At 43.8% G+C, this 27,973-nt stretch overlaps 1 protein-coding gene across 4 annotated transcripts in view; it reads right to left on the bottom strand.

Annotated features, from left to right (window-relative positions):
- Window positions 1-29: 29 nt before the first annotated feature.
- Window positions 30-27,973, bottom strand: part of EGFR (epidermal growth factor receptor) — a 167,111-nt gene continuing 139,167 nt past the window's right edge. For 3 of the 4 annotated variants that reach the window (XM_054189747.1, XM_054189750.1, XM_054189749.1), the window contains exons 16-28: window positions 25,229-25,264; window positions 23,297-23,438; window positions 21,507-21,629; window positions 20,168-20,266; window positions 15,210-15,395; window positions 11,710-11,865; window positions 10,764-10,839; window positions 9,430-9,576; window positions 6,867-6,964; window positions 6,277-6,444; window positions 6,135-6,182; window positions 5,929-6,034; window positions 30-4,929 (exon numbers count right to left, since the gene is read on the bottom strand). In XM_054189747.1, the coding sequence (XP_054045722.1) occupies window positions 4,553-4,929; window positions 5,929-6,034; window positions 6,135-6,182; window positions 6,277-6,444; window positions 6,867-6,964; window positions 9,430-9,576; window positions 10,764-10,839; window positions 11,710-11,865; window positions 15,210-15,395; window positions 20,168-20,266; window positions 21,507-21,629; window positions 23,297-23,438; window positions 25,229-25,264 (1,762 nt within the window). In that variant the 3' untranslated portion in view covers window positions 30-4,552. The remainder of the gene's footprint in view (window positions 4,930-5,928; window positions 6,035-6,134; window positions 6,183-6,276; window positions 6,445-6,866; window positions 6,965-9,429; window positions 9,577-10,763; window positions 10,840-11,709; window positions 11,866-15,209; window positions 15,396-20,167; window positions 20,267-21,506; window positions 21,630-23,296; window positions 23,439-25,228; window positions 25,265-27,973) is intronic. The other variant, XM_054189748.1, reaches the window with a different exon arrangement.

The raw sequence follows: 27,973 nt of genomic DNA, 5'->3' as shown, positions 1-27,973 counted from the left end.
CATTTGACAAGCTACTTGAAGGTGTCGTGTTTTTCTTTTGTATAAACTTTTTTCTGTTATTATTATTTTTTTTTATTTTAAAAAGGCTCCTTAAAAGTTGTATGTCAGAACAAAGAGAGAACACTTACAAAAAGAAAGCTAGAAAATGGGACCCCAATATAAAAATTTGAACCAGTGGTGATAAAACATTACAAAGCATTCTTGCCAAGTGTTATACACAGAGTTTGACGTTTCATGAGTATACATACGGTTTCCATCAGGGAGGAGGACACGGGTACATTTTCATACTTTGTCCTGATTCAGATGTTTTCTCACAGAGAAACGCAGGGGGAAACAAAAGCCACAGTACCGTAACTGCTTACTTGGAGAGGCAGCAGTCATACTAAAAGATGATGTTGAACTCTGAATCTGAAAAATGAGTGCTTGTCTGGAAATGCAAAGTTTCTCCTTGGCACTCTGGAGCACCCCAAGACAGACCAGGGACCTTCTGATGCACCTCATACTGTTTGGGGTCCTGTGACATTATTGTAGCCCTAGCTCCATCTTCCAGGGAAGAGAAGGGATTCGCCCTGTAGTATATTGGTCTTAGAACAAGTAACCTCTGCGGGGGGCTTCACTTCAAGCCGATAGCAGGGGCAGGAGCCGTGTGTCCATTCCCACCTGTACCTGCAAGAACACGCAGTGGCCTCAGTGATGGCCCTGGGCAAATGTGGCAGCTGTCTCATGTGCCATTACTCTCCCTACACATGTCCCTTCCTTTCAATTAAACCACGGGACCGTACTTTCTAATGCTGAGGCTTCACATGGCCATCTCAGGGTGACGCTGGTGGGACACGGCATCACCCTGAGGCGTTCCCAGAAACCACCAAACCTCACTGCACTGTTGCCTGCCAGCTGGAAACGAAAGCAAGCCCCCGACCTCTCGGCTGAATTTACCTGACGAAGACCAATTGCAACATGAAGGAAATTTCCCTAGCCAACTCCCTTTGCAGCAGAAGAAAACAACCCAAGGCCCAAATGAAGTCAAGTGCACTGACACTGTACGCAGATCACTGGAAAACATCCAAGTAAGATGAAGACTCTTGACTTAACATATATTTTCTTCTACTTAGCACTTCTTAAAAGTCTTAAATTATTATTGCAAAAGCAGTTCCATATTAACTGCTGCTTTATGATTAAGAGACACTCGGCATTAGCTTATGAGTGGTTTCGTTTTGCCTTTCATGAGAAATATAGTAAAAAGGGAAATTTTTCTTTTCTCAATTGGTAAGACTCTGTTAGCCTTAGTGACTGTGGCCTACTACATTGCCCTATGCAGTTGCGTTTTGAAAATCAGCATTTTCTACTCACATCTCCTGAGAGACAACGGCAGAACTTTCAAGTTATTTTTGCATGCCGATTTATGTAAGCTCACAAGATGCAGCGCAGTTATTTTTTCTAATATTTGTAAAAAAACCCCAACTTTCATGTCCCATTCAGTAGCCTAAACCCCTTGCAATGCTGCATCAGCAAGGTCGCATGAAATGCTGTCTAACCGTGTTCGCCTTTATGAGCACCTACGACCTGCACGGGGCTCCTTGCTGTTACAGGGGCAGAGAGCTGCAGTGGGAAAACCAGACCGTTTCAGCTGCTTATTGATTTTTTTTATTATTTTTTTTTTCATCTCAGTGGAAATCATTTGGTGCACTGCTAACGTCTGTCACCCTACGAGCATCACCCCACGTAGCACCCGTGCCTCCAGCGATAGCCACGTGGTCCCATCCGCTCCCACTGCCGCTGTACCTGCCCCTGCAGGCACTGCCCGGTTTTTATTTTTTGCTGGCTATTTTGAGCTGCCAATTTACAAATCACGGCTTACAGGATGCCTGTTTACCAGAACTACTTTATATTATAGCTAATCCCACCCATATGGAATACGTACATTTGTATAGAGACTTTGTGGTCCTACATCCTCTTTTCTACTTTCCTCATCAAAACCAACAAATTCAAAAAGTAATGCTCTTTCAAACTTACATGGCTTAATTTTTAGATGAATCTCCCTGTTTCTAGCTATTGAATCCCTATAAAATTGTTATGAGCAAGCATATTAACCTCTATTAAATAATTTTTATGCTACATAATGCTGGTGATACATATTGCTACTTCTTAGTGGCTTGTTTTAGCTAACACATTAAAACGGCAATAAATTCTTTTGTGCAATAGTGTCGTAAAGATTCAGCAGGAGAACGTGCACTATGTGATTTTTCTAGTGTTCTGCTTGGAGACGTAACAGATTTAGCAGATTGAAAATTATCTGTGATTTCTGTCAAGATCTTTTTTTTGGTTTTATGTACATTCCACCCGGGGCGGTGGGTGGAGAGAAGCAACGCTGCATACATGGTGCACGCTTGTGAGAGCAATGCAACAAATCTGCTCTCAGGAATGCAAGGAGAAATCTGCCACTAATTGGACGTGGGAACTGAATTTTGGTTAGCGTTTTAAATACAAGCCAGTAATAATCAAAGTCAAACACTGCATCCTCCATACCGCTGTGCCTGGGACTTGGCCATGGTGACACACATGTACCAAACAGGACAATCCCTGGATTTTGACCCAATATATTGCTCTACCCTAGACTGCAGCGTGGCCGATGAGCTACCGTACACACGCAAGCTGCTAATGCATTTTACACCGTGTTACTTATAAAAGGGGTCATTTCACATGACCGTTCTTCTCCTCCGTTCCTCAATAAATCTGTAAAAACAATGTTCTGAGGATTTGCTGCTTGATGCTGGACTCCAGATGTAATACTTAAACTGAAACATATACTGACATATTCAAAACACAGTGGTGGCATAAATTTGACTATTTCTTGATACTTAATATAGACAGCATATCCTCTGCAACTCTGCTGCTTATGCTACCTCCAGCAAGTTCCCAACATTCAACTAGTTAGGGACCTTTGTACCAAAATCACCAAATGTGCATTTGCTTTCTGATCTAGTGTTTTGATTAAAACATCACTGCCAAGCTGCTGGTGGGATGCATCTCAATTACTGTAAGCATCTTACTTCTCCTACATTCATAAGAAATGTTACTGACGGAAGAATCTGAAGTTCTGTATCACGGGCCCCAGTGAAGAGGAGCTGCTTTTGCTGCTGTGATTGATTTGTACTATGAAGCTAAAGTCTCAGCCTTGCCTAGACCATTGCACACTGATAACAGAAGAAGATGCCGGGCATTTTCAAAAAGCAGTAGGCAGCCCTGTGTTTCAGAAGAGGAAGATAGTATTTTCCATCACTCCAGATTATTCCTCCTTTCCTTAATTCATTCTCACTGCCCCTCCTGCATTGCCAAGACATGTAACCCCAAAGGGACAGGCAACAAGCCCCAGGATCTGCCCCAGCGTGGCACAGCAATTGGCAGTATTCTGCCTTGAAGTGAGTAAAGAATAACACTGATATACCCCTTTTCTTTGCCAAATGTATGAGGGAAATTTCTGCTCTGAGTCCCTTTAAGAAGGGAAATAAAACCGCTGGGCTAGAGCTACCTGTGTTTCTTGCCCTAGTCAAGTTTAATTTAATATAGTTCTTCCAGTCTGTCTCATGAATGCTCCAATTTGCCATCATTTGCATTTCCTTGACATTTAATTAAAGTCTGTTAAACATTATTTGACACTTCATTTTTCAGTTACAGCAACATCTTTAACAGTTTTGTTGAAGAAGGAAGGCATTTTGACAACTTGACAGCTGCATAAGGGATCAGGAAAAAAAAAGTCTTGCGTTTGACCATCAGAAAACAAACTAGCGAGCGCTTTATAACCATGTACAGATGACTTTGAGGTGAGTTCCTCCTGTCAGTTTTTAGCAGTAGTGATCAGTAGGTGATGCGTTGTGCCATTTTGCCCCTTGTGCTAGTTTTCCCCAGAGCGATCCACTCCATACCACCCTGGGCAGAGTCTCCCATATGTCCTCCAGATGCACTTCTCCTCTTCGTGCCAAGAAGCAGTGTGTGGAGCCAATTTGTAAAAATCCGGTGGTTTGGAATAACTGTTTCTGTTCCAGGAGTTTTGGAGAACTACTTAGTAACATTATTTTTCTTTTCCTGCTGGTGATCTGAGCACCGCATAGCAGACCAGCAGTACAAGCATCTGATCTTGTAAAAGATCCAAAAATTCTGCTAGAAACGTTTATAAAAATACAGACTGTAGAAAGGAATTTGACTGTACAATGTGTACAGTTCTCAAGTTCATCCCAGAGTGGCTTCTTACCATGCTACCATTTGAAAATGAAAGGAATGCATCCGTATTTCTTCTGTCCAGGAAGATCCCGCTCCATCCCAACACGCATCTGAGTGCAAGCTGTGGGCCTCAGTTATTACGTGGAAATGGGCGAGAAAAGACCCAAACTACCATCAGATAGGCTTTGTAGTTTCAGCCGCCGTGCTGAAAAGGAAAGGTGTGCTTACTGACGCATTGCAGTCGCCGTTCGCTCTGAGCAAGAGTCCATTCTTGCAGCAGCCAGGTGCTTCATCGAGTCTGGCTTTCCTCGCTGCAAGAAGAAATTCTCCATGGTCATGCTGAGGCTTCAATGTATTCACTTTTTGGTGCTGCTACCCTCAAGTACTCTGGGTTCTCTGCCGCGGGAACTTTCAGGAGACCGTTAGGTTTGGTTTCCTTCGGTAAGAAGTCCTGCTGGTAGTCAGGATTGTCCAGATTTATTTGGTGGTTGCCCGCCTGGATCCAGTAAGGAGAGCTCTCGAAGACTGTCTTGGAGAGCGGAGACTGGTTGGTGTTGAGATACTCGGGGTTGTCCACAGCTGTGCTGTGTGAATTCTGGTAGCTGGAGTCCGTGGGGACCTTTGAGTTTGCTGTGAGAGAGAAGTTGTTGTAGATTGGATTCTGGACCACTGAGGCAGATGCCTTCTTGGGCACCAACTGGTTTACGTACTCTGGAATAAAAAGAAAACAAAAATGAGAAGGAACGAAAATGAAGACATATAACTAGTGCAGCCATTTGCATCACTTGAGGTGTAGTTTCAACTTGCTCTTTGCGCACAGCATCTCACTGAACTTCCCGGAGCGGAAGAGAGCCAAAGGCAGGGACTGCCGTGCCGTGGCACCAAATGCGGTGCCCTGAAGCTCACCTTCGGGAATTTGGTTTGCAAAGCAGCAGAAAGATGGCTTGGACCACGAGACAGCGAGATAGCTACTGCTGATTTTAGTGACGTGTGGGTGGCTATGTCCCAGATACTGCTCTGAAACTGTAGTCTGGGAGCTTAGCTGCCAGAAGCTGTTTCCCTAGAAAAATGTTTAGAGCTGAGGAAAATGCCTAGAAAATACAGGACTGGCAGTAACAGACTCCACGTTTCACTTCGGTGACATCCCTTGCAGGGTCTTTCACCCTTTTTAGCTGTGGCGTGTTCTTGGAAGGGTTGGTTGGGTTTTTTTAAGGACACAATGCATAACCCAACAGCAGCTCCCTCGGTGCTTGCTGGCTCTCTCTCTGAGCGCCTACGCTGTAAGTCCATGTGAAACCGTGAGCTGCCTTCTGTGTATCAACATCTGAAAGCAGTGAAACTGCTAGAAAGCTGTTTATATTGCTGAAATGGTTTAAGGGGTGAAACCCATTTTTTAGAGGCTATTTTCCCAAGTGCAAGGGTGGTAGAAAGCTTTAAACACATAACTACACACGCAAACTCCCCAGCCAGATGGCACACATGGCAAACATGAGCGTGAAGGAACCCAAATGAGAGGCAGCCAGAAGCAGCCAGAAAAAGTCCAGTAAAGGGATACGTGCACACGCTTCCACTCCCATTTACTGAGCAAAAAAGGCAGGAAGCATTTGGATTGCTTCCTTTCTACAGAAAAGGAAGGACAATGATTATATTCACAACCAAACGACTTGTGAATGAATGGCTGTGGGATGGAAACACGGGAGAGGCACTCACCCGGGGCCGGCAGGAAGCCGTCGTCTATGCTGTCCTCCAAGAAAGCACCCGTTGGGTCTGAGCTGTACCTCTGGACAAAGCTGTCTTCCCTCACAGGGTGCCCCTGCTAGGTTGGAAATAGAGAAGATCAGTATCAAAGGGACTGTTTTGTAGAAGCTGATCCACGTAGGAGAAGTTGCTCCTTTTTCAAAGATCATCCCACTTACCCCGTTCCTGTCAATGCAGGTTGTAGCAGAGTTGTTGCTAGTAGCACTCTTAAAAAGAGAGAGAAAGAAAATACAGACATTATGAGAAGCAGATCACCCTTAAAATTGCTTGTCGTGTTTGCACAGAGGAAAAGTTTCATACCAATGAACTCAAGAGAGGAGTGCGGGATGTCGAGGGGCTGTTGAAAAAGCCCTGGTGCGGCACGAGATACTCATCCGCGTCCACTATATCTTCCATGTCCTCCTCCTCCATCAGGGTGCGATAAAACTTGGAGTCCGTAGGGCTGGGCAGGTGCATCCTATCATCTCCCTGTGAGACAAAGTTGGCATGAGAGAGGACTCACAAACTCCCTTCAAGCCCTCCTTATCCCCTTCTCTGAGAGACAAAGTACATTTAGTGAGAGGTCCGAGATGTAAAAGCTTGATCTGTGTGTTTAACCAAATCTACCTACAGCCTGGGCAATCTCTGTCTATGCTGCAGCAAAGTATCTGCATTTTGAAGAGGATCAAACTCTGCTCTCCTCTCAGGACTCGACTGGGACCAGTACTAAGAAAACAGTGACTGGTCTTGAAATTCTGTTTGTGGTTCTAGCTGAATGTGTTAAGACCTGGAAAGCAATGATAAATCTGGCCTTAAATTATCCATATTATAAGTTTTCATATGCATTACTAATCATTTTGGGCCTCATATTAAATGCCCATCAGACATCTTCCTACCGTTGGGTTTAGTACCTGTATAACGAGATAGCGTGGAGGGTCGCGGGCCATTTTCGAGAACTCCGCTATCAGTTCGCGAAACTTGGGACGGCTGTCTGCATCGATCATCCAGCCTGGAGGGACGACAGGAAAAGCAATGCACAAATAAAGTTGTTTTGGTGATCAAACACAGAGCTTAAAATGTAACAGGAAAAAGAGAAGTGCCATGCGTGGAACAAAGAAAGGAGTTACCCACAAAGGACCACCATAAAAAGTTCATTCACCAGCCACTGGTGTGAATTTCAGCATTTACAGTGCACATTTTGGCAATTTTGAGAAAAATGAAGGCGGTAATAAAACCCTGAGGCTGGAAAAGCTCCCGGCTGAGCCAGTCTCCTCTCCTGCTGGCCTGTCTCCGCATGGGCAGACAGTTCCCACTGGAGTGATAATAAGGTCCCGAGGATAGCAAATCGGGAGCCAGCCTGGGTCCGTCCAAAATAAAATAAAAAAAAAGCTCTTGAAGATGGGGATTCAAACTAACTTCAGGGGGCGCCTGCAGACGTACGGTGATTTGATCGTCCTCACTGCACTGCTTTGTGAAATCCTGGGAAGCCTAAAGCAGAAGCTAAACTTTTATTTTTCTACCCTTTGTACCAGATGTCTCCTAAAATTCAAAACATCGTCGCTGGGGACATTTGGAAAGATTAACTATGTCCAAGCTGTATTTAATTAGTAAACGGACTTCAACAAAAACAAGTCCTACAGCTTAATGTGGATCAAGGCTAGAAGAGATTTCGAATCTAGATACTGGTGGTTTAACATCTGAGATTACTTAGGAAACCCACACTTTCTGTTATCAACTAACAGATGAGCTGATGTAGAGACTCTTGTGTTTAAAATTAAAAATAATAAAGGTCAAGCTTAGTGTGTCTGCAGGAACTCATAAGAAACAGCCTATCCATCGTAATGCAGAAATGAAGTGATAATATGCCATCTGAAATCTGCATTAGACAAAATCTCATCATTGCCAGTGACTTTTTGCCACGCTAGAAATATGATCCCTCGCTAATACAAGAAGAAATCCTTCTTGTTTTTAGACAGAGTGGAGTATTTGGGAGTTTGCTGCTGTGGCAGAAGTAGCATCTACTCTTTCTGAATTTATCTCTGAGTTGCGTATGTTTAAATGCTGCTTCTAAAATAATAATAAAAAAATTGCTGTGCAATAAATTTAAACATTTCCGTTTGTACTCTGCTTATAAAAGAGATGACTGAGAATCCTGAATTACTTTAGACAAAATGGCACGGCTTTAACAGGGCCTGCACTGTAGCCTGCAAACATGGGGTGATCAGAGCAGTGAAAGATGTGCAACTGAGTCCTGTGGCAGAAGGAAGGCTCAAACCCCAGATCCTCACACTCTTGCATTTAAATTAACTGTAACGGTATGAAAGGGGATAGGGACACTCCACTGGTGGTGTTTTAAAAGCAACAGGTACCTGATTAGGCACCTGGAAAAACGCCTCCTTTCCACATCTGGACTGGCCCTGAGGAAAAGCAATGGGCTGAGGTGTCACGTAGGGTTCAGTATCACTGAGGATGAATTTCTAGGACGCTGCTTTTGGGTCGGGGCACCTCCCAGGCTAGATGCACACACCTGGATCCAGTTCCTGCTTGCCCTGCTGAGCACAGGATCGGGCTCACCCTGTGTGGTGCCTGTCCTGACAAAGCAACACGTGGGGGCTCCAGGATTCCCCAGAAGTGCTGCACTACGGGGTGTTCATGGTAGCGTGGCTCCTATTTCAGGAACAGGTACATTTTCCTCCAGTGAGAAGGTCTTAAATGCCACCTAGTGGGCTGCTTATCAGCATCCTCACAGCAGCGAGCAGGGATGCGGCAGTCATGGCCTAGAGATGCATGGAAAGCCAGATAATAAGCTGACATTTTAGCAGCTGATATAGATGGAAAAGGTGTTTGGGGTTCAGAAGCCCTTTGACGTGCCCTAAAAATGGCCAAAAAGTGCTTCAGAGACCCTCAGCTCCTGTGATACTTTACTGCCACAGCTGTGTGCCAAAAAGGAGCCATGCAAAAATGAGGATGAAATGGAATAGGAACTCTGGATCCTCATGTGCACCTGCCATTACGGTGGTGCCTGTGCTCCCGGCACTCCTTTAGCAAAAGGAGCACATAATCCATGTGCGTGATTGCAGGGGGACACGTATTACTGAACTAAGGGGGAGCCTGGAGAAGGCAGTGTTAATTTTATTTTCCAGGCATACAAAACCAGAGTATCAGGGAAAGTGGGTGCTGTTATGCTTATTTATACTACATGACAGTATCAGTTTAAAATAATTGACAATATCAGTCAGTTGTGTGGATGGTGAAAAAAACATTAGTTGGCTGAATTAGTGACTAATGAAATCATATCCTGTGCTCCTAGCTAAAGCTCAAGGTGCAGGGACACGCTCTGGTGTCACCACTCTTCAAGTAACCCTGTTTCTGTGCGATCACCAAAACCACAGCATATACAAATGCGACATAATGACATAATCGTGCTACTTCTTCGACTTAGGTGAGCACCCACAACCCCAAATATGAACTCACATTTGACCATGATCATGTACACGTCAATGGTACAGATGGGGGGCTGGGGCAAACGCTCGCCCTTCTCCAAGACAGAGGAGATTTCACTGGCGGGGATCCCGTCGTACGGTTTGGACCCAAATGTCATGAGCTCCCAAACTGTCACACCTGCAGGGTGGGAAGAGAAGACCGTGAGAGAGGCTTTGCTGGGAGCCAGGGTGCTTGGCCTGGGCGTGGAGATGTGGTGATCCTGGAGGCACTGCATTGCCAGACCCCCACACGGGAAAAGCATTTTCTACCATGATTTTAAAGAGAAGCAAATTAATAAAACAGGTTGAAATCGTCCTGCATTCCTTTAAGTTTCTGTTATGGGGGTGTTTTTTTGTTTGTTTGTTTGTTTTTTTAAATCTCAGCTAGCATCTCAGTGTTGAACGTCCCACAAACTTCCCAGCCCCAGAGAAAGGAAATGCAGGTTACCCTCCCTCCTGACTCCAACCCAGCAAGTGGTTTTAAAAATGGAAGTTGTCTTTTTGTTTGAAAACAATCTCTTTGGAGACGAGCAAGAGCAGTTTTTGAAAGACGTGTAAACCAGCTGCCTCAGTGTCGCTTGCTGACATACCACGTACTCTTCTGATGTAGCTGTTTTGATTGTCTGGTAGCTTAGGATACAAAACAAGATTTTGGATGCCAAGATACGTAAATGGATTAAGAGGACCAGAGGCTGTACTACTTCTAAAAGGACACAGGATCTGACCATCTGCGTTAAATATTTTCCAGGAATATCAGAGCCCATGGAGTGGAAATTTTTGGGGTAAGTTGCTTTGAAACGTTTCCTTTCTGCTCCTCTTTCTTTGAAGCTGGGTTATGAACTATACCAAATATAAAATGAATTCTCGAAGGAGGTTATCACTTTGCTTCCCTTTTAGCGCCGTCCTCTCAATAGCAGGACAGCACAAACATTTTAGGCCACAGCAGAGTTACACCGATTGACACTGGCCGACAGTGTGGCCGATGGTTTTAAGTCCTCCCTCTAGTTATGTGGCTTTACTGTTATATTTCACGTGAAGAAAAGAGTCAGCAGAACTTCAGCCAATGGAGCACCCTCCTACCAGCAGCCCCTCTCAGGGGAGGGCTCGTCACCTGCAAGCATGTTCTGCAAAACATCTTCCACCTCACCAGCATGCAATTTCATGGGGATTTTACTTTGTTGAATAGGTGGTTTGGGCCCATTGTTTATGTTTAATCTCTCAGTCTTCTCATAATAGATAGAGAGAAAAAAGGGCTGTGTCGAGTCACTAGCGAATCCTGCAATTTTCCAACCCATTTGCCATAATTATAACTGGTTTTAGACTCACCATAACTCCAGACATCACTTTGATGAGTGTAAATCCGGTGTAAAATTGACTCCAAGGCCATCCACTTAATAGGAACCTAGGAAAATTCACAAAAAAGCCGTAAGAGGCTCATCCAAAATTTATCAGCGGTATTTACCACCAGGTGGTGTTTAAACCAATAGTTTGGTTGCAGAAGGGAAAAAAAAACCCAATCAACAAACAAAACAACTATCTAAGTGGCAAAGCCGGCAACTTTTGAGTCCCTTATGATTATTTTCATTTATTATGTTGAACCTGGGAACTTGTGAAATGTTAAGCATATTAGAAATATCTCTTACAATTAGTTTTATGGTATTTTTAACAGTCAAATTCCTATGTTTTTAACCTTCTCCTGTCATAACAGGACACAAATCCCATCCCAGTCTGTACGACAAAGACTGATCTGCACTCATATGGTTTCCATTTATGGTCTCTGCAATATTTGCAAGCAGCTTCTCTTTAATTTCTCAGCAGGACACACTCCCTCCATCAGCACGTAGTACAACACGAAGGCGTGTTGAACCAAGTCTGACAGGTCTTTCTTCTGCTATAAATATACAGCATTCCCTTTCTCTTCATAAACTGCACAGCGTTATTGGTGTTGGCTGCGCTGATGGATTCAGCCATGTTTGGTGGGTTTTTTTAATGTTTTTTTAATAATCTTGCTTTTTCCCAGACATACTGGGTGGGAATTTCAAAAGCATTCGCCGCTCTGCTACCTCCGCTCCCACTGCAGTCCCACTGCCCTGACGCTGCTTCGGCTGATTTCAGAGGACTCCCACAGGCTTCAAAGGCAGCACGCTGAGACGGCCGCCGAGCGCTTTGAAAAACCCACTCTCTTTTTTTTTTTTCTCTCCTGTTTTTAAGGCTCCTGCGCGAGCACAAGCACCGACGTACGCGCAGCGGTTCATTCGCCGATGTGCTTTACCTTGCCTCCCTCGGCGTGATACTCCTTCTCGTCGGCGCCGAGCAGCTTTGCCAGCCCGAAGTCCGTGATTTTCACGTGTTGAGGAGTCTTCACGAGGACGTTCCTGGCAGCAAGGTCGCGGTGCACCAGGCGACGCTCCTCCAAATAGTTCATTCCCTGCAATACAACAGCCCATGGGTAGGCATCACACGCTTTGGGCTTGGACGTGCCAACGAGTTACCAAACTTCAGCTGCTTTGTGGTAACTGTATGCACACCACCATAAACTTGTGGTAATCTATCCCCTCTTCAGAAAAAGGCTGGCTGTTTCTACTTATGTGATGCTCATTGCAGGGTGAGGATGTGCCCTTAGACAGTTACACGGAGAAGTAACTATAACCCTCCAGGAACCTTTTTGCGTGTCCACGTGCCAGTGGAGCCATGGTATAGCAGGGGATGCGTTTCCTTCAGGATTTAGTTCAAGAGATAAAAAATTGGAATAGGACTTCCAAAAAAGGTGTCAAACCCTTCTTTCAGCTGCATTTGGGTAACCCCAGTGACTTCAGGGGAGCACAGTGCAGAATTTAACTATCACCTTCCATACACACACAGCCCAACCCTACAGACGGTATGTAGACACTAATGGCCTGGGAGAAGAGTCTAAGCAAAAATAAATTAATTGTTCAAAGCTGCCGACTCTGCCTCCCGTTACAGAGTACTCTGCCTGTTCCCTGCTAACAATGAGGCATCCCACTGCAAAGGTAAGAAAAGGAACTAAAACCAAAAAAAAATTCATTTTATGGCTGAGCTCAGAGTTGCCTCTATTTTCAAGTCCTCTTTGAAAAGGCAAGTTCTTCCAGTTTTGCTGCCTCCCATGATTAGACTGGCTTTGCCATAGCATACGTGCTTTTTTGGTACAACTGCCTCTTGTGGAAGAATACAACTAGTTGTGCTGGTTTGACTTTTAAGGTATGAATCTAACAGCTGCATTTCTACCCACAGAGATTATTCCCCTTTCCCTCAACTCCAGTCTCTTGGTGTATGGAATCAAAAAGTTCATGATTTCTAAGTTTCCTGCAAGATCCTTTCTAAAAACCACAATTATTCCCAGTTGATAGGTTTCTGCTGGCGGCAGCTGACGTGCTTTTTATGGAGAATTAATAAAAAAGTACTTCTAACCTACAAAGTTAACGCCAAAGTGATCATGTTGATGTGATGACAGAGCACGGGAGGGAATAATTCCCTTCCATCCAGCCTCCACCCCCCTTTCCTAAGCCCACTGCTAACCTGGACCACCATCGAATCCTCCACCCAAGTTCCCCAGCAGAACTTCACCCATGAGCTGCTGATGTTGCCAAAACAAACCACCCAAACAAGCTGGCACAACGCCACTACGAGTGTGCATTTAATTACACAAATAGATCGTTAGCAAGCAGAGCTCTTGAAACAAAAGGTCTTGAGCTGCCCACAGAAAACAGACTATCCTAAAAAAAATAATAATCACATAATCTAGCCCCAGCAGGACAAAAAATTTCCTGCTAAACATGTCTTGCTGCAGAGACTTATTAAGACACAAAGCTGCTGAAAGGCAGAATATCAGTTTCACACTAAGCTATTTAGGATACTCATAGCTAAAAGACTTGTGCACGTGCATTACCGTACACCAAAGACGTTGAACTGCTCGTCTAGAAAGTTCAGCAGATCTATAATTGTGTGCAGGCCTGGGATTTAAGCCATTTTTCATCATTAAGTGTGAGACCAATGTGTTCAAAGAGTTACTTCTCAGTGTTTCTGCACATGGAGCGTCTACGCTCTGTCATAACATCTTGTCTGAAAGACAGGACTCCATACCTCAGTGCAAGATAATGTTTGTAAAAAACGCAAAGAAAACTTATTTCAAAGCTGTGAAAACGAAAAGAAAAATAAGCTTCCCAGGAAACTTGCCTCCCGCTGGTTAGTTACCAGACATAAATATATTTGTTTCAGTTTTTACCCCCCCTCCAAATGTACGTTTTTAAAGAGTCAGAGAATGTCCAAAAATCTGGCACGACTTTATCAGAGCAGTAACATCAGACACATTGGTGGGAAAAAGCCGTACGTGTGATTTACAAGCGCTTTGAGGAGAACTTCAGTGCAGAGCAGCACAAAGGAGTACGCTGAAGGTCAGGCAGCACTGGAGAGGGTAGAGGTTGCTATGGGTGAACGTTGAACCGACATGAAAAAAATCAAACAGAAGCTAACAATTGTGAATGGCAACCTTTCGGGCAAGCAAAGCCCCCAGGATCAACTTGGGGACTGATTTTGCCACCTTAAAAATTAACGAGGAGGAGGAGGGAAATGTGGCCTCCAGCTCATCCTCCAAAGGGACTGAAACCAGGACAGAGCAGTAATTGATTTTAAACAAGAGAGCAAAAAAGTCAAAAAAAGGCAGTTCACATCCCGGCTGGACGCATAAATTATAATTCACTTGCTGTGAAGCACGCCGTAAAAAAGTACACACACCAAGATGAAAAATGCGCTCTGTATACTTTTTGGTGGATACATTTCTGAGATCCTCAGCATGTTTCCTGAAAGCAAACCACGGCCGGGCAAGCCTGGGATGTATACAAGGTCTCGAGGGAGCGATAAGGCTGTTAAGTGTGTGGTTAGCTTGCAGACCGGCATTCCTGAAATAAGCGGCATTAAAGCAGCTGGGCTTTGCGGATGCTGCCATCTCATACGACAAATCTCCAACAATCTGTAATTTTTTTTGGTTTTGGTTTTTTTTTTTTTTGGCTGGTTTTGCTCCATTCTTCCATGCTTGCAAATGGCAAACCATCTTTCAAACACAGCATATTGCTGCTAAGGGCTAGAGGCTGTACTTCAGTCACCTTTGCTTCTCTTCTCATCGGCGAGCAGTGCCAAGTGTGACGAGTCTTTTATTTGGCACTACGGCCACTGCAGTTAGATTACAGGCACCAACTCAGTGTATATAAATCACAGAACAGCCCTGGGGTGCCTGAATGTCTTTCGGTCACAGCCAGCCTGTGCTAGAACTGACCTGGTGCTTATGAATCAGCAGTTTCGATCCCCAGGCCTCGGCAATTTCAGCCTGAAATTCTCCGAGGCGCGCGAGAAGGTGTATTCAACAACATCACTGTTTGCCCCATGGCACAGCCTAAAGACATCCACTGATGGAAGCGGCATTTTGGTATGGGAATTGCCAAATTTTACTCCCTTCCCTACCACAGCTTCATTGCATCACATTATCAATTCATTACCGGGCGCTTGGTTTGGACATAAATGTCTCGGTGATAATATTAGGGTGTCTAGGAGCATTTTGAAGAATAGTTAAGATCTGCTCAGCAGCTTGAAAATGGTAAATTGTTTAAGACAAAGTAACCTCTTACTGTCACGTATAAGGTATCTAGGAACCATGTGGTGAAACAGAAAGATTTACAGAGACAGGTAAGTAAATAAATACATTATGCGCTGTCAGATCTCTGAGTTTTAGCTGATCTGGAGGCGCGCCAGTCTGCTTACCTTTGCAATCTGCACACACCAGTTGAGAAGGTACTGGGAGCCGATGTTGTCCTTGTGCTCTCGGATGTAATCAAGGAGGCAGCCGTAAGGCATCAGCTGTGTGATGAGCTGAACAGTAGAAGTGAGGCAGATTCCCAACAAGCGGCACACATGAGGATTGTCAACACTAGCCATCACGTAAGCTTCCTGAGAAGAAAGGAAAAAAAGGCAACGTGAAACGCTCCCTTTGGCATGACAGAAATGTTCGGAGGCAGTATAAAATAAGTTGGTCGTTCAAGAGGTTGCTAAAATACTATTTGCAAACTCTGTGCCCTCTACTGCATACGAAACACTTGTATTTCCCATTCAGTGAACCAAGTATTTTCCACTTGCTGGAAGGTCCAGATTTTAAATACTGAAGCATCATTGAGATGCTGCAGAAGAGTCAGTCTTTCACTACTGGTACACCAAGAAAACACTGGACATAAAATCCTGGGGACAAAACTTACAGACCTAGGAGGAATAAATAAATTGCACATCAGCTGGAAGCTGATGGGATATCATCATTTTGAGCACCTAATTGCAAGTCCAACACATCTTGTGAACATGTGTCATATGGCTTTTTTTCCTCCAAAGATCTTTTCACAAAACTAATTGGAAAACAGTATTTTTGAAACTTCTGCCCCTCTGACAAGTTTTGTACTAACCCAGAAAGTCAAAAGTTGTCACCTAGGATGTGACTGACAGTTTGACTTTTTAAGAGACCACCTTCTTCTCAAACATATTGTTCTTCAGTCAGTGTCAAACCAAAGAGGTTAATAATCAGTTTACCTCTTTAGAAGCTTGGATACATGTATTACTTTAAGCAACACTGATGAAACTATTGTCCCCAACTGGAAAAGCTCTTTTAGACCCATACAGCAATGTAAATAATACCAGGAAGGTACTTATAATGTGGGAGCCAAGCATAATAAACCCTTTGGTCAACTGGAATTTTGGGTTTGAGTTTCATAAATACGTGAAAAACTCTTCTTTCAAGCCTGGGCTCAGCCTATGTAGCTTTAGGTACCTATCAAAGGTGCCCAGGGTACCTCTTCTTCCTTCGCTCTTCTGTAGGAATGGAGAGGCAACTTCAGAGGCTGGTGCAGTACACTCCAAGCACACGGAACACATCCTTTAACACGGCCACAGGGTAAAAAACCCTGACTTGATGGGTTTTGTGTGCAAAAACTACTTATAGATTGAAATTTGAGATCTGTATTTATATTGCCATCCACAGTGAAGGCCAGCTCAAAGAATGGATTTGAACTGGGGAAAAAAATTAGAGCTGAAGTTGTTTGCTTTCTTTAACTAACTTTGTGTCTGATTTACAGTATGTCATTTTTAGACATTTTTAAAGCCATTTGATTGAAAACCAACACAACAGGAAATAAATGGGCATTTTTCCATGCAGTGAGCTTTGAGGTCAGCATCTTAACTCAGCACCTGGAGTGACACCAACTCGTCATCCCTCGGCAATTCAGCATTAGGCAAGCAGCCCCCCAAAGCCTAAAATCATAGTGAAGACACTCTTGTGGCACGGAAAGGGGCAAATCTGCACTTTCTAAAAGCTTAAGAAAAGAAATACCATAGCTCTTTACTCATCAGCTAACAAGCTTTCCACAGATGTCACATAGCTGTGTAGCTGGTAAGAACTATTATTAAACAAAGTTATTAAAGCAATGACGTTAAAGAAATAAGCAACCCCAAATCTTAAGCAATACTTTCTGGCCTTGGTATTGTTGTTTGACGTGCCAGCCTAGCAAAACATGATGTAATGCAGCTTCTTCTTCTGTGCTAATTCTGCATTTGGTATCCTTGTTTTGGACCCCTGGGATGAAAGTGGCCTCCAGGCAGCCAGGTTAAAGAAGATCTCTAGCAGAACTGGGTAAGTGCTCCTCAACGTAATGCAGGATATGAGCAGGTCATTGAAAAACAACCCTCCGTCATGGATAGCACTGATTCTGTGGGCTAGCTCGAGGAAATATAAAGCAAGGATATAATCTGCTGGTCAATTACATAGATATTTGTGGCACCATTTTTTTAGAGAAGCTTGCAAACCTGTTACACGATGCTCAGATGTAAACAGCGACCAAAACACACTCATCTCCCTAAGCTTCCAAAACTGAGCTGTCGTACCAATGAAGGGCGACTGTTCCTTGCCTTGCTTCCTGTTGGGATTCAGATACATATTGTATTCATTTCAGCTGGGGGAGAAAAAAAAATCTGCAGAGTCGGAGCAGTTCTCGCTGCCCATCTGCCGCACAGCCCGCGCGGGGCTGACCTGGGGGCTGAGAACTGGGATGCTGAAGGAGCAGGGTGGGCGTATGGGCCACACAGCCTTCGGAGAGCATCCAGGCATTGACGCTGCCTGTTACATTGGATACTGCAAAGTAAAATAGGCCACCATCTCCTGGCAGGGAGCAGAAGGGAGCTATTGTGCGGTCGTGGGTCCCTCTAAGTAGCCCAAGACATTAAAGTGGGCCTTTGTTTCAACTGTTTATCTTGGAAATCTCTGCGGTACGCTCTGACCTGCTCCAAGTATGCTTGGTATTCAACAACAATCTTCTGAATTAGCCCTACCCTAATAAAGCCAGGGAGAGCTCGCCTGGATTATATGAGCTAAAGCTGCTGCGCTTGTTCTATACCTAACGTGTTTCTGTAAGATAAATCATCTTTAATTGGACATTATTATCTCTGAGGTTTCAGTGACCTTGAAAAGTTGGTTGTGTAGCAAAAATCTGTTTTGAGAGGAGCTTTTGGAGTTATCCCTCTGACTTCTTTCACTGCTTTTGTATTTTTGTATTTTCTTCTTAAATATAGAATGAATTCCACCAACCAAATAATCTAAAAAGTGAACAGGACTGAAAAAAGCCAGATCTTTTTGTTAAGCTTCCTAATTGAAAGGAAAAGAAAAGATAACGTGGGGATAAGCTACAGAAACTTCTTTGAAAAGAGAAAGTACTTTAATATCACTGAAGAGTGCACAGTCCCTATATCTACTGCCCCTTCCTGCGACTATCTTGATCTGCTGAAGGCAGGATGCAGTACTGTAGGCTTAATCATTAACTCTTCCTTCAGTATACAGGAATACAGTTAAGTCCAAAGCGTCCTTTGTGAAGATTGTGTTACGCTCCTTATCACTGTGAAGAGGCAAATGAGGGGCAGAGGTCAGGGCAGGCAGTTGAGAAGCATCTCTGCCAGCTCCTCAATGCGGGGAACGCCAGCGAAGGGAGGGACCGCAGCCTGCCCGCAGGCAGGCGAGGGGCAGGGACTGGGGCCACACGGGTCAGGGGCATGGGGAAGGGTCTGAGACTGGTCTGGAGTCTAACTAAACGAAAATCAGGATGGATATTGCTTCAGGTATGGTTTCTGAGATGGACCACCTGTTCTTTTGCATTGCTGCAATACCTGTATCAAATCATATGGTACATAACACGCACACTGTTGAAGGAGAGTAATGTACCCGAATAACACTGTTTATTCAGGGTGATTGGAAAAATCCGGTGTGGTTTATTATCATCAGTAGCACAGGCGGTGGTTTGTTCACAGCCATTCATCCTGACACTTCTCACCACGACACTTGGCTTTTTGTTAAGATCTTCGCCAGCTTGAACCATTTGAGATGGCCTTCTGACCTGAGGTGTCATTTGCTGGCCGAAGCTGGATTTATTTGTTTTTCTTTTAAAATAAATTTGCTGCTAAAATGGTTCAGTTCCTACCAAAATTAAAAAAACTCCACAGTTTTCCCCATGGCTGAAAGATTTTTGCGGTCGATTAACACCACCATCACTTCCACGCAAACAGGCTGTCCCAAGCTGCGGACCTGCACTTCACAGGTCCATTTGGGACGTACCAGGGACATGCACCTTGTCCCTGCAAAAAAGCACTCGATAGATGAGCCCCTGCCAAATCCAAGCTTCCAACCTACGCTTTCTAGAGGCACGCTTATGCAGGTATAGGAAGGAGAAGCTTAAAGACTTCATCTGTACCAAATTCACTGTGTGGCTTGGAACGCCCCCGGACTGACCAGTCCTCCAGAGCGACCCAGCAGGCTCCAACTCAGCGCTCAAAGAGCAGAACAGGACATGGCCAGCCCCCACTCGTTTCTTGTTGCTGAGGACTGAACCACAGCACGCGAAAGCTGAACTGAATGTATACTGAACATCTGAGTGCTTGTCTCCGCGCTCAGCATTTTCCTTTCCTTTCATATAGATATATATTCTCGGTGCTATATGTTACGTGGCTTCGGATCTAGTGACAGAGTTCAGATTTTTAGCTATCCCAAGTTCAGGGAAATTTCTACTTCAGGCTCTGTCTCACCCATTGTAAACTCACACATCTATAAACTCCTGAAACCGTGTCCCATAGCCCTTTTCCCTGTTTTCTGAAGTAATGAGCTATATCCAAGCAAGAGAATAAAATTCCCATGCCTCTTTTGGGAAGCAAGATAATTTCTTGCTGTTCATGGCAGAGAACCCAGACAGCTGGGATTTTTTTTTTCTTTTGGATTTATAGTTAATTTAATCCCATGTAACCGAGCAACTAGCTTATGACAATCTGCAATATCAGGATTCAAAAATCATTAGATACGTTGTTATTGAGTTCAGTCGTACGGCCATAATGGCAATGAATGCCACAGGCTAAGGCCTGAAACACCAGAATAAAGAAAACAGAATTAGCTGTAAATGTATGGTTGTAATCTCTCCTTAGGTGCTACCCGCCAAGTATAACACCAGTATTTGGACTATGAGCACGGGGTTCATAGGAGACACGAGCGCTTCACAGGCTGGGATGCAAAGGCCAGTACTTCCATATGGAGAAAGCAATTTGGGGTGCAAAATACTTCTTCCCACCCAAAATCCTAAAATCTCTTCGGTTGTTACAGAAGAAAATCCACAGACCACAGACAACCTGGCAAAACAAAGACGAAAACTTACATCAAGTATTTCCTTGTTGGCTTTTGGCGATGTAGCCTCTCTCAATTCTTTAATAGCAACCGGAATTTTAACCTTCTCCCCTTCTGGGATCCAAAGTCCCTACCAAAAAGAAGTACAAATAGTTACTCAGTCTCTTATCTAACAGGTTAATTCTCACCATTACATATGCGTCTTACATCTTCTGAGTAGACTTAAATATTCTGAGCAATGGGAAGACATGGCAGACCACAAAAATTTGCAAAAAATGTGTCTTGTGGGTGTTGACAAAATCCTGTTAATGCAGTGAGCGGTACTTCTCTTTCAGTCACCTCTACCGTACTTTTTTGAAAAGGCATGTTCATCACCGCCCCTGTATAAATAGCCCAAGAGATGCATAAAGAGCAACTTGTGTGGATGGAAATCTAACTAATTAGCGCATCACGGCAACTGCATGTGCAAAACCTTGCCAATTCTGATTTATAAATCATGGGATGAAAAGAACTGGGATTTTCTCATGAAAATGGGATGGGATCTATCCTGTAAAATAACCCGGTCCTAAACGCATGCAGTGGCACGTAGGTTTGTGTCTGACTGGTTCAGTGCAGTCACCTGCAGTGTCACGAGGGCATTTAGGCAGCAGGTGAATGGCGTGGTGCTACAAGGACGTTCTGCTGAAGTACCAGCAATGCAGGTGCACATTTTCAGAGGACAATGGGGTTTGTGTCCCCTACAGTTCCCAGCCAGAGCTGGAAGCCTGCTTAAGAATATAGAGTTTTATAAAGAAATACATGAATCTACAGTTTATATTTCAGTGCTATTGGCAAAGCCTGAAACACGTATTCTGAAAAGAAGGAGGAGCACAGAAAGGTGGAACCTGGTAAAGCAGAAGTGCAGAGAATAAACAATACCAAGAGAAAAAGTACACAACTGAAGGTGTGCAGACCCTTCCACACATCTGAGTTGGTTCTAATGAAAGACTGATTGACAATTACAAAAACAAGACCTCAGACCACAGAGAAAAATGCCTTAGCACCAAGATGACCAAAGTGCATTTCTTTTTTTCCTAGTATTCACAACAGGGTGTATTTGGCTGTGGCAGTTTTTAAGTAGAGATCTTTGTCCCCCAGGTTCAGCAGTATGGCATTGGCATCATCTTATATAAAACTTCCCATGTTACCTGATTCATAACTCAACTAATGACGATTGAGTCATCTCTCTACCATTCAATATATACACGCTATAGAATCTAGTTAAAAAAAGAATCTACACAATGATCGCAGCTCCCAGTTCATGCTTTGTTTGGGTGGCTTCTGCATGAGGCAGCAAGATGAAAAGGGGAAGAGAAGCACGGTGATCTTACCTTATAAACTGTGCCAAAAGCGCCAGAGCCTAAAACTTTGACCTTTTTAAATTCTGTTTCCTTTAAAATTCTCAGATGAGCCTGGTTCGGTGCCTCCCCGCTGGGTGTCAGTGGTTCAACAAGCTGGTGCAGAGAGAAGAAGATGTTAGAAGGATATACAGTCTAGGAGGCCAGCAAGCAGCACGCTTTGGGGAAGCAAATAAATCCTTTCTTTAAAATAATGAACATTTTATTCCACGTGACGTTTACAGGAGGACAGGCCCACTTTGACCTGCAGCAATAAATACCTAGAGTCGCTCCAAATTTCAGAGGTAAAATCAATCACAGGCTGACGGCTGCCATTTTGAAGGAGAATGAAGGAATACTACCGTTCAAACGGAGGCTTTGACTTCAAAGCCTTAAAACACATGGCACGAAGAACAGTGCAATTACTACAGATCCTAAAGAAGATTTCTTTTTTTTTGAACTTGTGAATGAATTATAAAAATATTTTAAATACTGGGCAAGAATCACCTGCAACCTTTCGAGTCTGCTCATGTTTAACTGGATGGAATTCCCGTGGTACAAAAGGTGATGTTGAACTGACTATTGATGTTTTCAAAAACTGATCTAAGCTTTATTGCAAACGGCAGTAATACCCTCCAAACAGAGATGCTTAATGCTTTTTTGATGCATAAGCGAGCTTTTTCCCTTAGTGATTTTTCTTTTTCCCTTTCTTTGAATAAAACCCTATTTAGCTAGATACAATTTGATTTCAGCGGGCCAGCAACCTTTCTGTTGTCATGAAATATCCTCATTTTGAAGAATCCAGGGGGTACAGTATGAGCTGAGCACAAACTGAACCCTACTATCACAAGTGTAGAATGCAGTGGTATGTAAAATACTGTTAAGTAGCGCATTAAAAAGCAGGACAGCTTTTTTTTAAGGATTTTAGCAACTGAGCGTGTAAAGCCAGCGAGCACAGAAGAAAGCTGCAACTGGGCTTTTAGCAGAACGCTAAACTGCTAAATACAATTTTCTAATTATTTACTAAGACTGGACTAGAAAGAGAAGGGGGCTAATCATAAAAGAGGAGCTTTAATCCAGGATAATGAATTTTGCTATTTTATGTGTGAGGTACCCAGAGGGTGATGCCGTAACACACACAAAACCACACAGAAAATAAAAAGCAAGCTAGAAACCTTGTTCACGCCCGAGAAGGTGAACCATTCACTTTGATGGCTTTGTGGGTTTTTTGTGCTAAAAACAAACCAAAGACAAGAGGCAAACACTTCCTCAATTCCTTTCCCTCCCTCTCCTTTCTCTCTTTAGTTTTCTTCCTCAGGATCAGACATACGCCTGGTCAAGTGGGTGAAATTTTCAAAAACATCCAACTTGTCAGAGCAGACTCAAGGCTTGTCTGGAGGGACAAATGATTCAAGGCTGAGGGTCTACATGGCAAGGTGGTATGGATCACCAAACACATCGCACCTCACCCCGAAGGCATAGTTTTTTTCTGGGTAGACAATCTCAATGATTTTCATTGGGATTTAGACTTCTAAATCCCCTAAAGCTTTTGAAAGCTTTTTGAAAATTACATCCAGAGGGATAAGACTTGAGATTAAGTGAGAAGGTGTTAGGTGCACGCTGCCTCTTTTCCGACTAGTATGGCAGATGCCGTGTTGGCCAACCCAAAGGCTTGTTGAGTTAGAAGGCAGATGTACGGTGCTTTAATTCTTTGGTAGGAGGAAGCTGGCACCCATTGCCCCAAATAAAGCAGTTGGTGTTGTAGCCGTGGTGTCAGTGCTCACCTCTCTTTCCTGCAGCAGCCGGCGCAGGGTCCGCTTTCTGACGATGTGGCGCCTCCGCAAGTAAAGGCCGATGCCCAAGCCAACCACCACCAGGCACAGGAGACCTCCGACGACGCCAGCCGCGATAGACGGGATTTTGGAGCTGCAAGACAGGAGGGGATACATTAAGAGAAAAAAATGCCTAAATGTAAGATTTAAAAAACAAACCCTACAGAGACTGCACAAAGCCTTATGTTTTGATCAAACACATTCTCTGAACATCCACTTAAGCCTATTTGACATTTCAGGTATCTTGGGCATATGCATTTTTAAGTTCTTCATCCAGTGGTTGTATTTATTGGTTTTATTCTTTAAGAAAAAGTGAAGGATCAAAAGAACTGAGTTGATAGGAGACCACTCTGACTTTTACTATGCTTGGCAGTGAAAGTTTCTGCTCCACTGTTCAGCCATCTCTTCCTTCTTCAGCTGATTGTTTCTGCACAGCCTTCTGCACCTACCATTTTTGTGCCATTTGCTTTGCTGGGTTTCTGCTTTTGTCCCATATTTGCAAAGCCCCCTTTAATAAATCAAAGCACTCCTTTAAAACTGCTCCTGCGGTGTGTGGCAGGAACTGAGCCTTGCAGGGATGGGCTCGCTTGTATACAATGGTTATTTTAAAGCAGGAGGGAAAAGAAAAGGCTCTCCACACAGAAGAGGTACTGACAACTTTGTATGTATACAGTGGAAGGTATGTTGATAATCCTTCCAGGGAGGCAGGTGGAGAGGATGTTGAAAACGCTCTCCTATATCCCATTCCTCATTTGAGTTTTTCTCTTCCAGTGCTCAGTGATGATTGGGGTGTTACCTGCTCAAAGTCTTCATTTTTCTCTCAAACTCTCAACTGCACCTGACCCTCGTGGCTTAAGCAAGGGTATTTTTCCTCCCTCTGACAAACCCACGGAGCACATCAGCACCAAATCTGTGATGCCTCTGTATACCAGCCATGGGTAGCATGAATGTGATCAGACACACAAAGCACATGGAGAGAAGGTGATACCAAAAAGGCATACGCAGTTGTGATACCAGCAATGAAGCTGATGTCTCAGCATTATGTGGGGGGCCATGCTCTAAAGGTCGTGGTGTACTTCAAGTCATTAGCCCTCCTCCCCAAGTACAAAATGTCTGAGTCCAGGTAATGTGTGAACCGTCCATGTTGTACATACAGATTTCTGTCTGTTTATTAGAGCCTGGGTCATTTCAAATTTAAGTTGAGAAGAAAAACCTGTTTTCCAAGGCTGTTTTTCAGTCTGTACTTAGAGATCCATCACAGCTCTTTCTAAGTTGCCCCGGGGATTACTATTAAACACAGTCACTTTTTAACAGTACTTCTAGGCTGAATTTGTCTTGCCATAGCATGACTTTGTGGCCAGAAACTAAATCCCTCTCTCTTCGTCAGGCGAGCCTGTTTGCTTGTTGTGTGACCTTGAGGAAGTCAGGAGGTCAAACTGTGCAACGTAAGATCTAGTGTGAAGAATGAACGTCCATCTGTGCACAGAGCGACTGGAGATGTACAGATCACAGGGCTGGAAAAGACCTCCTCGGGATGAATGCCCCGTAATTTCAGGTACCTGTATCAACCCTAAGCATATCTCTCTCTGCTACTAGCCCTTAATCCTTTCTTTTTCCAGATCCTCCTTTTGTTCTCAAGTAACAGATCCCAGGTCTCACCTTGACAAATAAACTAAGCAGAACAAGGTTTTGGAGTCTTGTGCCGGAAGGAATATTTCTCAGTTCTTTAAATCATTTTTATAGGCCAGAGCCTGCTCTAATCTGCCACTTCCCTGTACAGAGCTGAAGACTTTAGTCCCAGCCTTGCAGTGTCCAGCATGGAAATGTAAACACGCATGCATTCTTTTCAGCTCTGTCGTTAATTGTAGCAAATGAAATACTCACCCATTTGGACAGCCTTCAAGACCTGGCCCTTTGCACCTGTAAAAACAAATGAACGTTACAAACATATTAGCTCTGGCATACACACTCCTATAATTCCAACTAAGAGGAGTGCTACTGATTGAAAAGTTTGTGTTTCAGAGCAGTCCAAGTATTAACATAGGAATTTATAATAGTTAAACACTATTAAATATCACTCAATGGCCTTGTTCCAAAATCTTTTATCTAGAGGCACAGTTATGCTCAGTATAAAGAATATTTTAAAATTACTTTCTGTCGTGTGGTAGAATGGGAGGGACACAGGTACGCAAAGTTCAGATGGACGTGGATTCTCTGGCTCTCTGTGGACATCTGTGTTAGCTGACAGTGGAGGAGGACAGAAGTAGTTTCTCCCCTGCTCAAGGGCAGAAAGCCACATGGAAACATGTTGCTGCAGAGCCTCCTCCATAATCCTTGTTTCCCGGTAAGTAAAAGATTCCAATTTCCAGACTTTCTATTGCATTGGAAAACTTGGGTAGCAGATACACACTCCCACCAGAAAACAGGATTTGACAGCACTCCCTTTGGCTGTAGTCTGTTAGTGTGTGTCCATGACATTTTTCTTTCAGAATCTAAGATCTTAAGTCACTGGTAATGTAAACAGGTATGACAGTTATTCAGAGAGCCAGAAACTCTACTAGCAAGTCATTCACCCTCCATTTGAGTTTAAAATGCCTGAAATTCATTTTGGCAGCCTGATGCAAAAAAAAAACCACGGATGAAAACACAGCGACTACATTCACTTGATGGTCTAACGGGCGTGAGAGGCACAGTGCATTCCCTAAGTGCTGCTGGGCTACAAGATGTACGCTCTTCATGGGAATTGTGGTCTTTGTGGTGTCTGCTGAGGAAGGAGAGCATTACAGAGAGGGTTACATCACCTCTGAAAAACAGAGCACAGCAAGGAGAAAAGTCCAGTTTGTGGTATCCGCTCCCTGCGCTGACTTAAAGAAAATGCATCATCCCAAAACAACTCCAGAGGAGGTCAAGTAGGGGGTAAGGAGTGAGCCTGTGTCAGGAAAACTGCTCTGAATTCCCGCTTGCCAAGAGGAGGAACCAGAAAAAACTCAAAATGGCAGGTGGAGTTGCAGGTCTTATCTCATAACTTCATCTAGGTCTGGGGGAGGAAGAGGTGAAGCAACTACTCATTTTATTGGGTTTTTGTTTGTTTGTTTGTTTTCATTACTCTGATCTTCCCTCGTGTATTTCACTTGTCTCTGGGCCAACACAGTGCTCCAAGACCCAGCATGTGGAAGGTCTTGTAAGTTCACTGGGCTCCCATGCAAGAATGTGCATCCTGGTGTCCTGGACACGCTGGAAGTGCTGTGCATACCGGTTCCCGGATCCCAGGTGCCCAGCTTTATTAGTTAGTGTTCCCTGTCTGCCTACGGCTCGGTTTGTTTGCTCAGTTGTGTAACTAAGCAGAGAGAGGCCGCACGTGCAGAGCAGAACCACCAGCTTGCTTACGCTCACAGAAGACGTACCACGCTTTGCACCGGGCTTCTCTCTTCCAGTGCTCAACAGAAAAGGGATCTGGGACCCAAGACGTCATTCTACCACGCTCTACCACTTGGATATGAATTTCTACGTGCTAATGCAACAAAGCACGTGCAGCTTCCCCCACTAAGGATGTGAAATTAAAAGACCTCACTTTATTTCAGAACGTGACTGTGGTTCCTCAAGTTATCTCTTCCTAAAAATTCTGGCTTGCCATGCTGTTTTATGATGGCAATCCTCCATGTGGTTCCTACCAGCAAAGAAAATTGGCTGAGGGGACAGTATCTACAGCCTGAGGAATGACTGATCAGTTATTTTCCCTACACCAGAAAGCCTGAGAAGGAGCTTTCTGGTTTAGGGAAAGTACAGAAGTAGCAGGAGAAGTGCAGATTTTCATCTGTCCCCTTTTTTAACATTATTTCCCACACAAATCCATCAATATCAAGTCTAGTGGGATATAGTAAAAAGGTGTTTGGGAAGAAAATGACGGATCAGCTTGTGCTTTTCAAATCCCACATGATTTTCTGATTCATTTCACAAGTCAAAGGAGAAACAAAGCCTATGACAAATATCCACCCAGGACTAAATATAAACATATTTCTTAATGTGGAATTTTATGATGACACCCAACATAAGTAACCCAGGTTTTATGGAATCTAAACAATCGCTTTTTCCATTCCTGAATCGTTTTTCTTCTGCTTACAGAAACTGAGAAACGTGACCTTGTGTTATGAACTGCCTCAAGATCTTATGGATATATCAGGTAGAATTTAGCAGCAGTTGTAGTCTCTGAACTACTTCTCTAGTTATTGGAAAATTAGTGCAGTCCCTGAAAACTACTGCATTCTGAACTCAGTATTTCATCTGTCTAAGTAAATATTACTTGTCCCGGTGCAGACACAGCTATTTATTTCCCAAATCCATCAAGATTTTAACAACTTTCTCCTCCACCCATAGTTCTTAATTTGATATAACACAGCCAGGTTCCTATGATTTATGGCCTTTCAGAGAGAACTCACACTATAATACCTTAAGTTACTTCACAGCCATAGAAGAAATGGAAAACCATTGGGCTTTTTAATGCCTTACAAGAACTTTCCTCTGCCCTTTCTTTCTCATTAACCTTCAGAGTGTGACAAAGGCATCGCATTTGTGCTCTGCTGTTCCTTCTCGGACCCCCTTGGTGCTTTCTGACCACCCCCACCCCCAACA

Source organism: Rissa tridactyla, chromosome 2, assembly GCF_028500815.1.
Source record: "Rissa tridactyla isolate bRisTri1 chromosome 2, bRisTri1.patW.cur.20221130, whole genome shotgun sequence".
NCBI lineage: Eukaryota > Metazoa > Chordata > Aves > Charadriiformes > Laridae > Rissa > Rissa tridactyla.
Note: the sequence above shows the minus strand (reverse complement) of the source record. Positions and strands in the feature narration are given on the sequence as shown.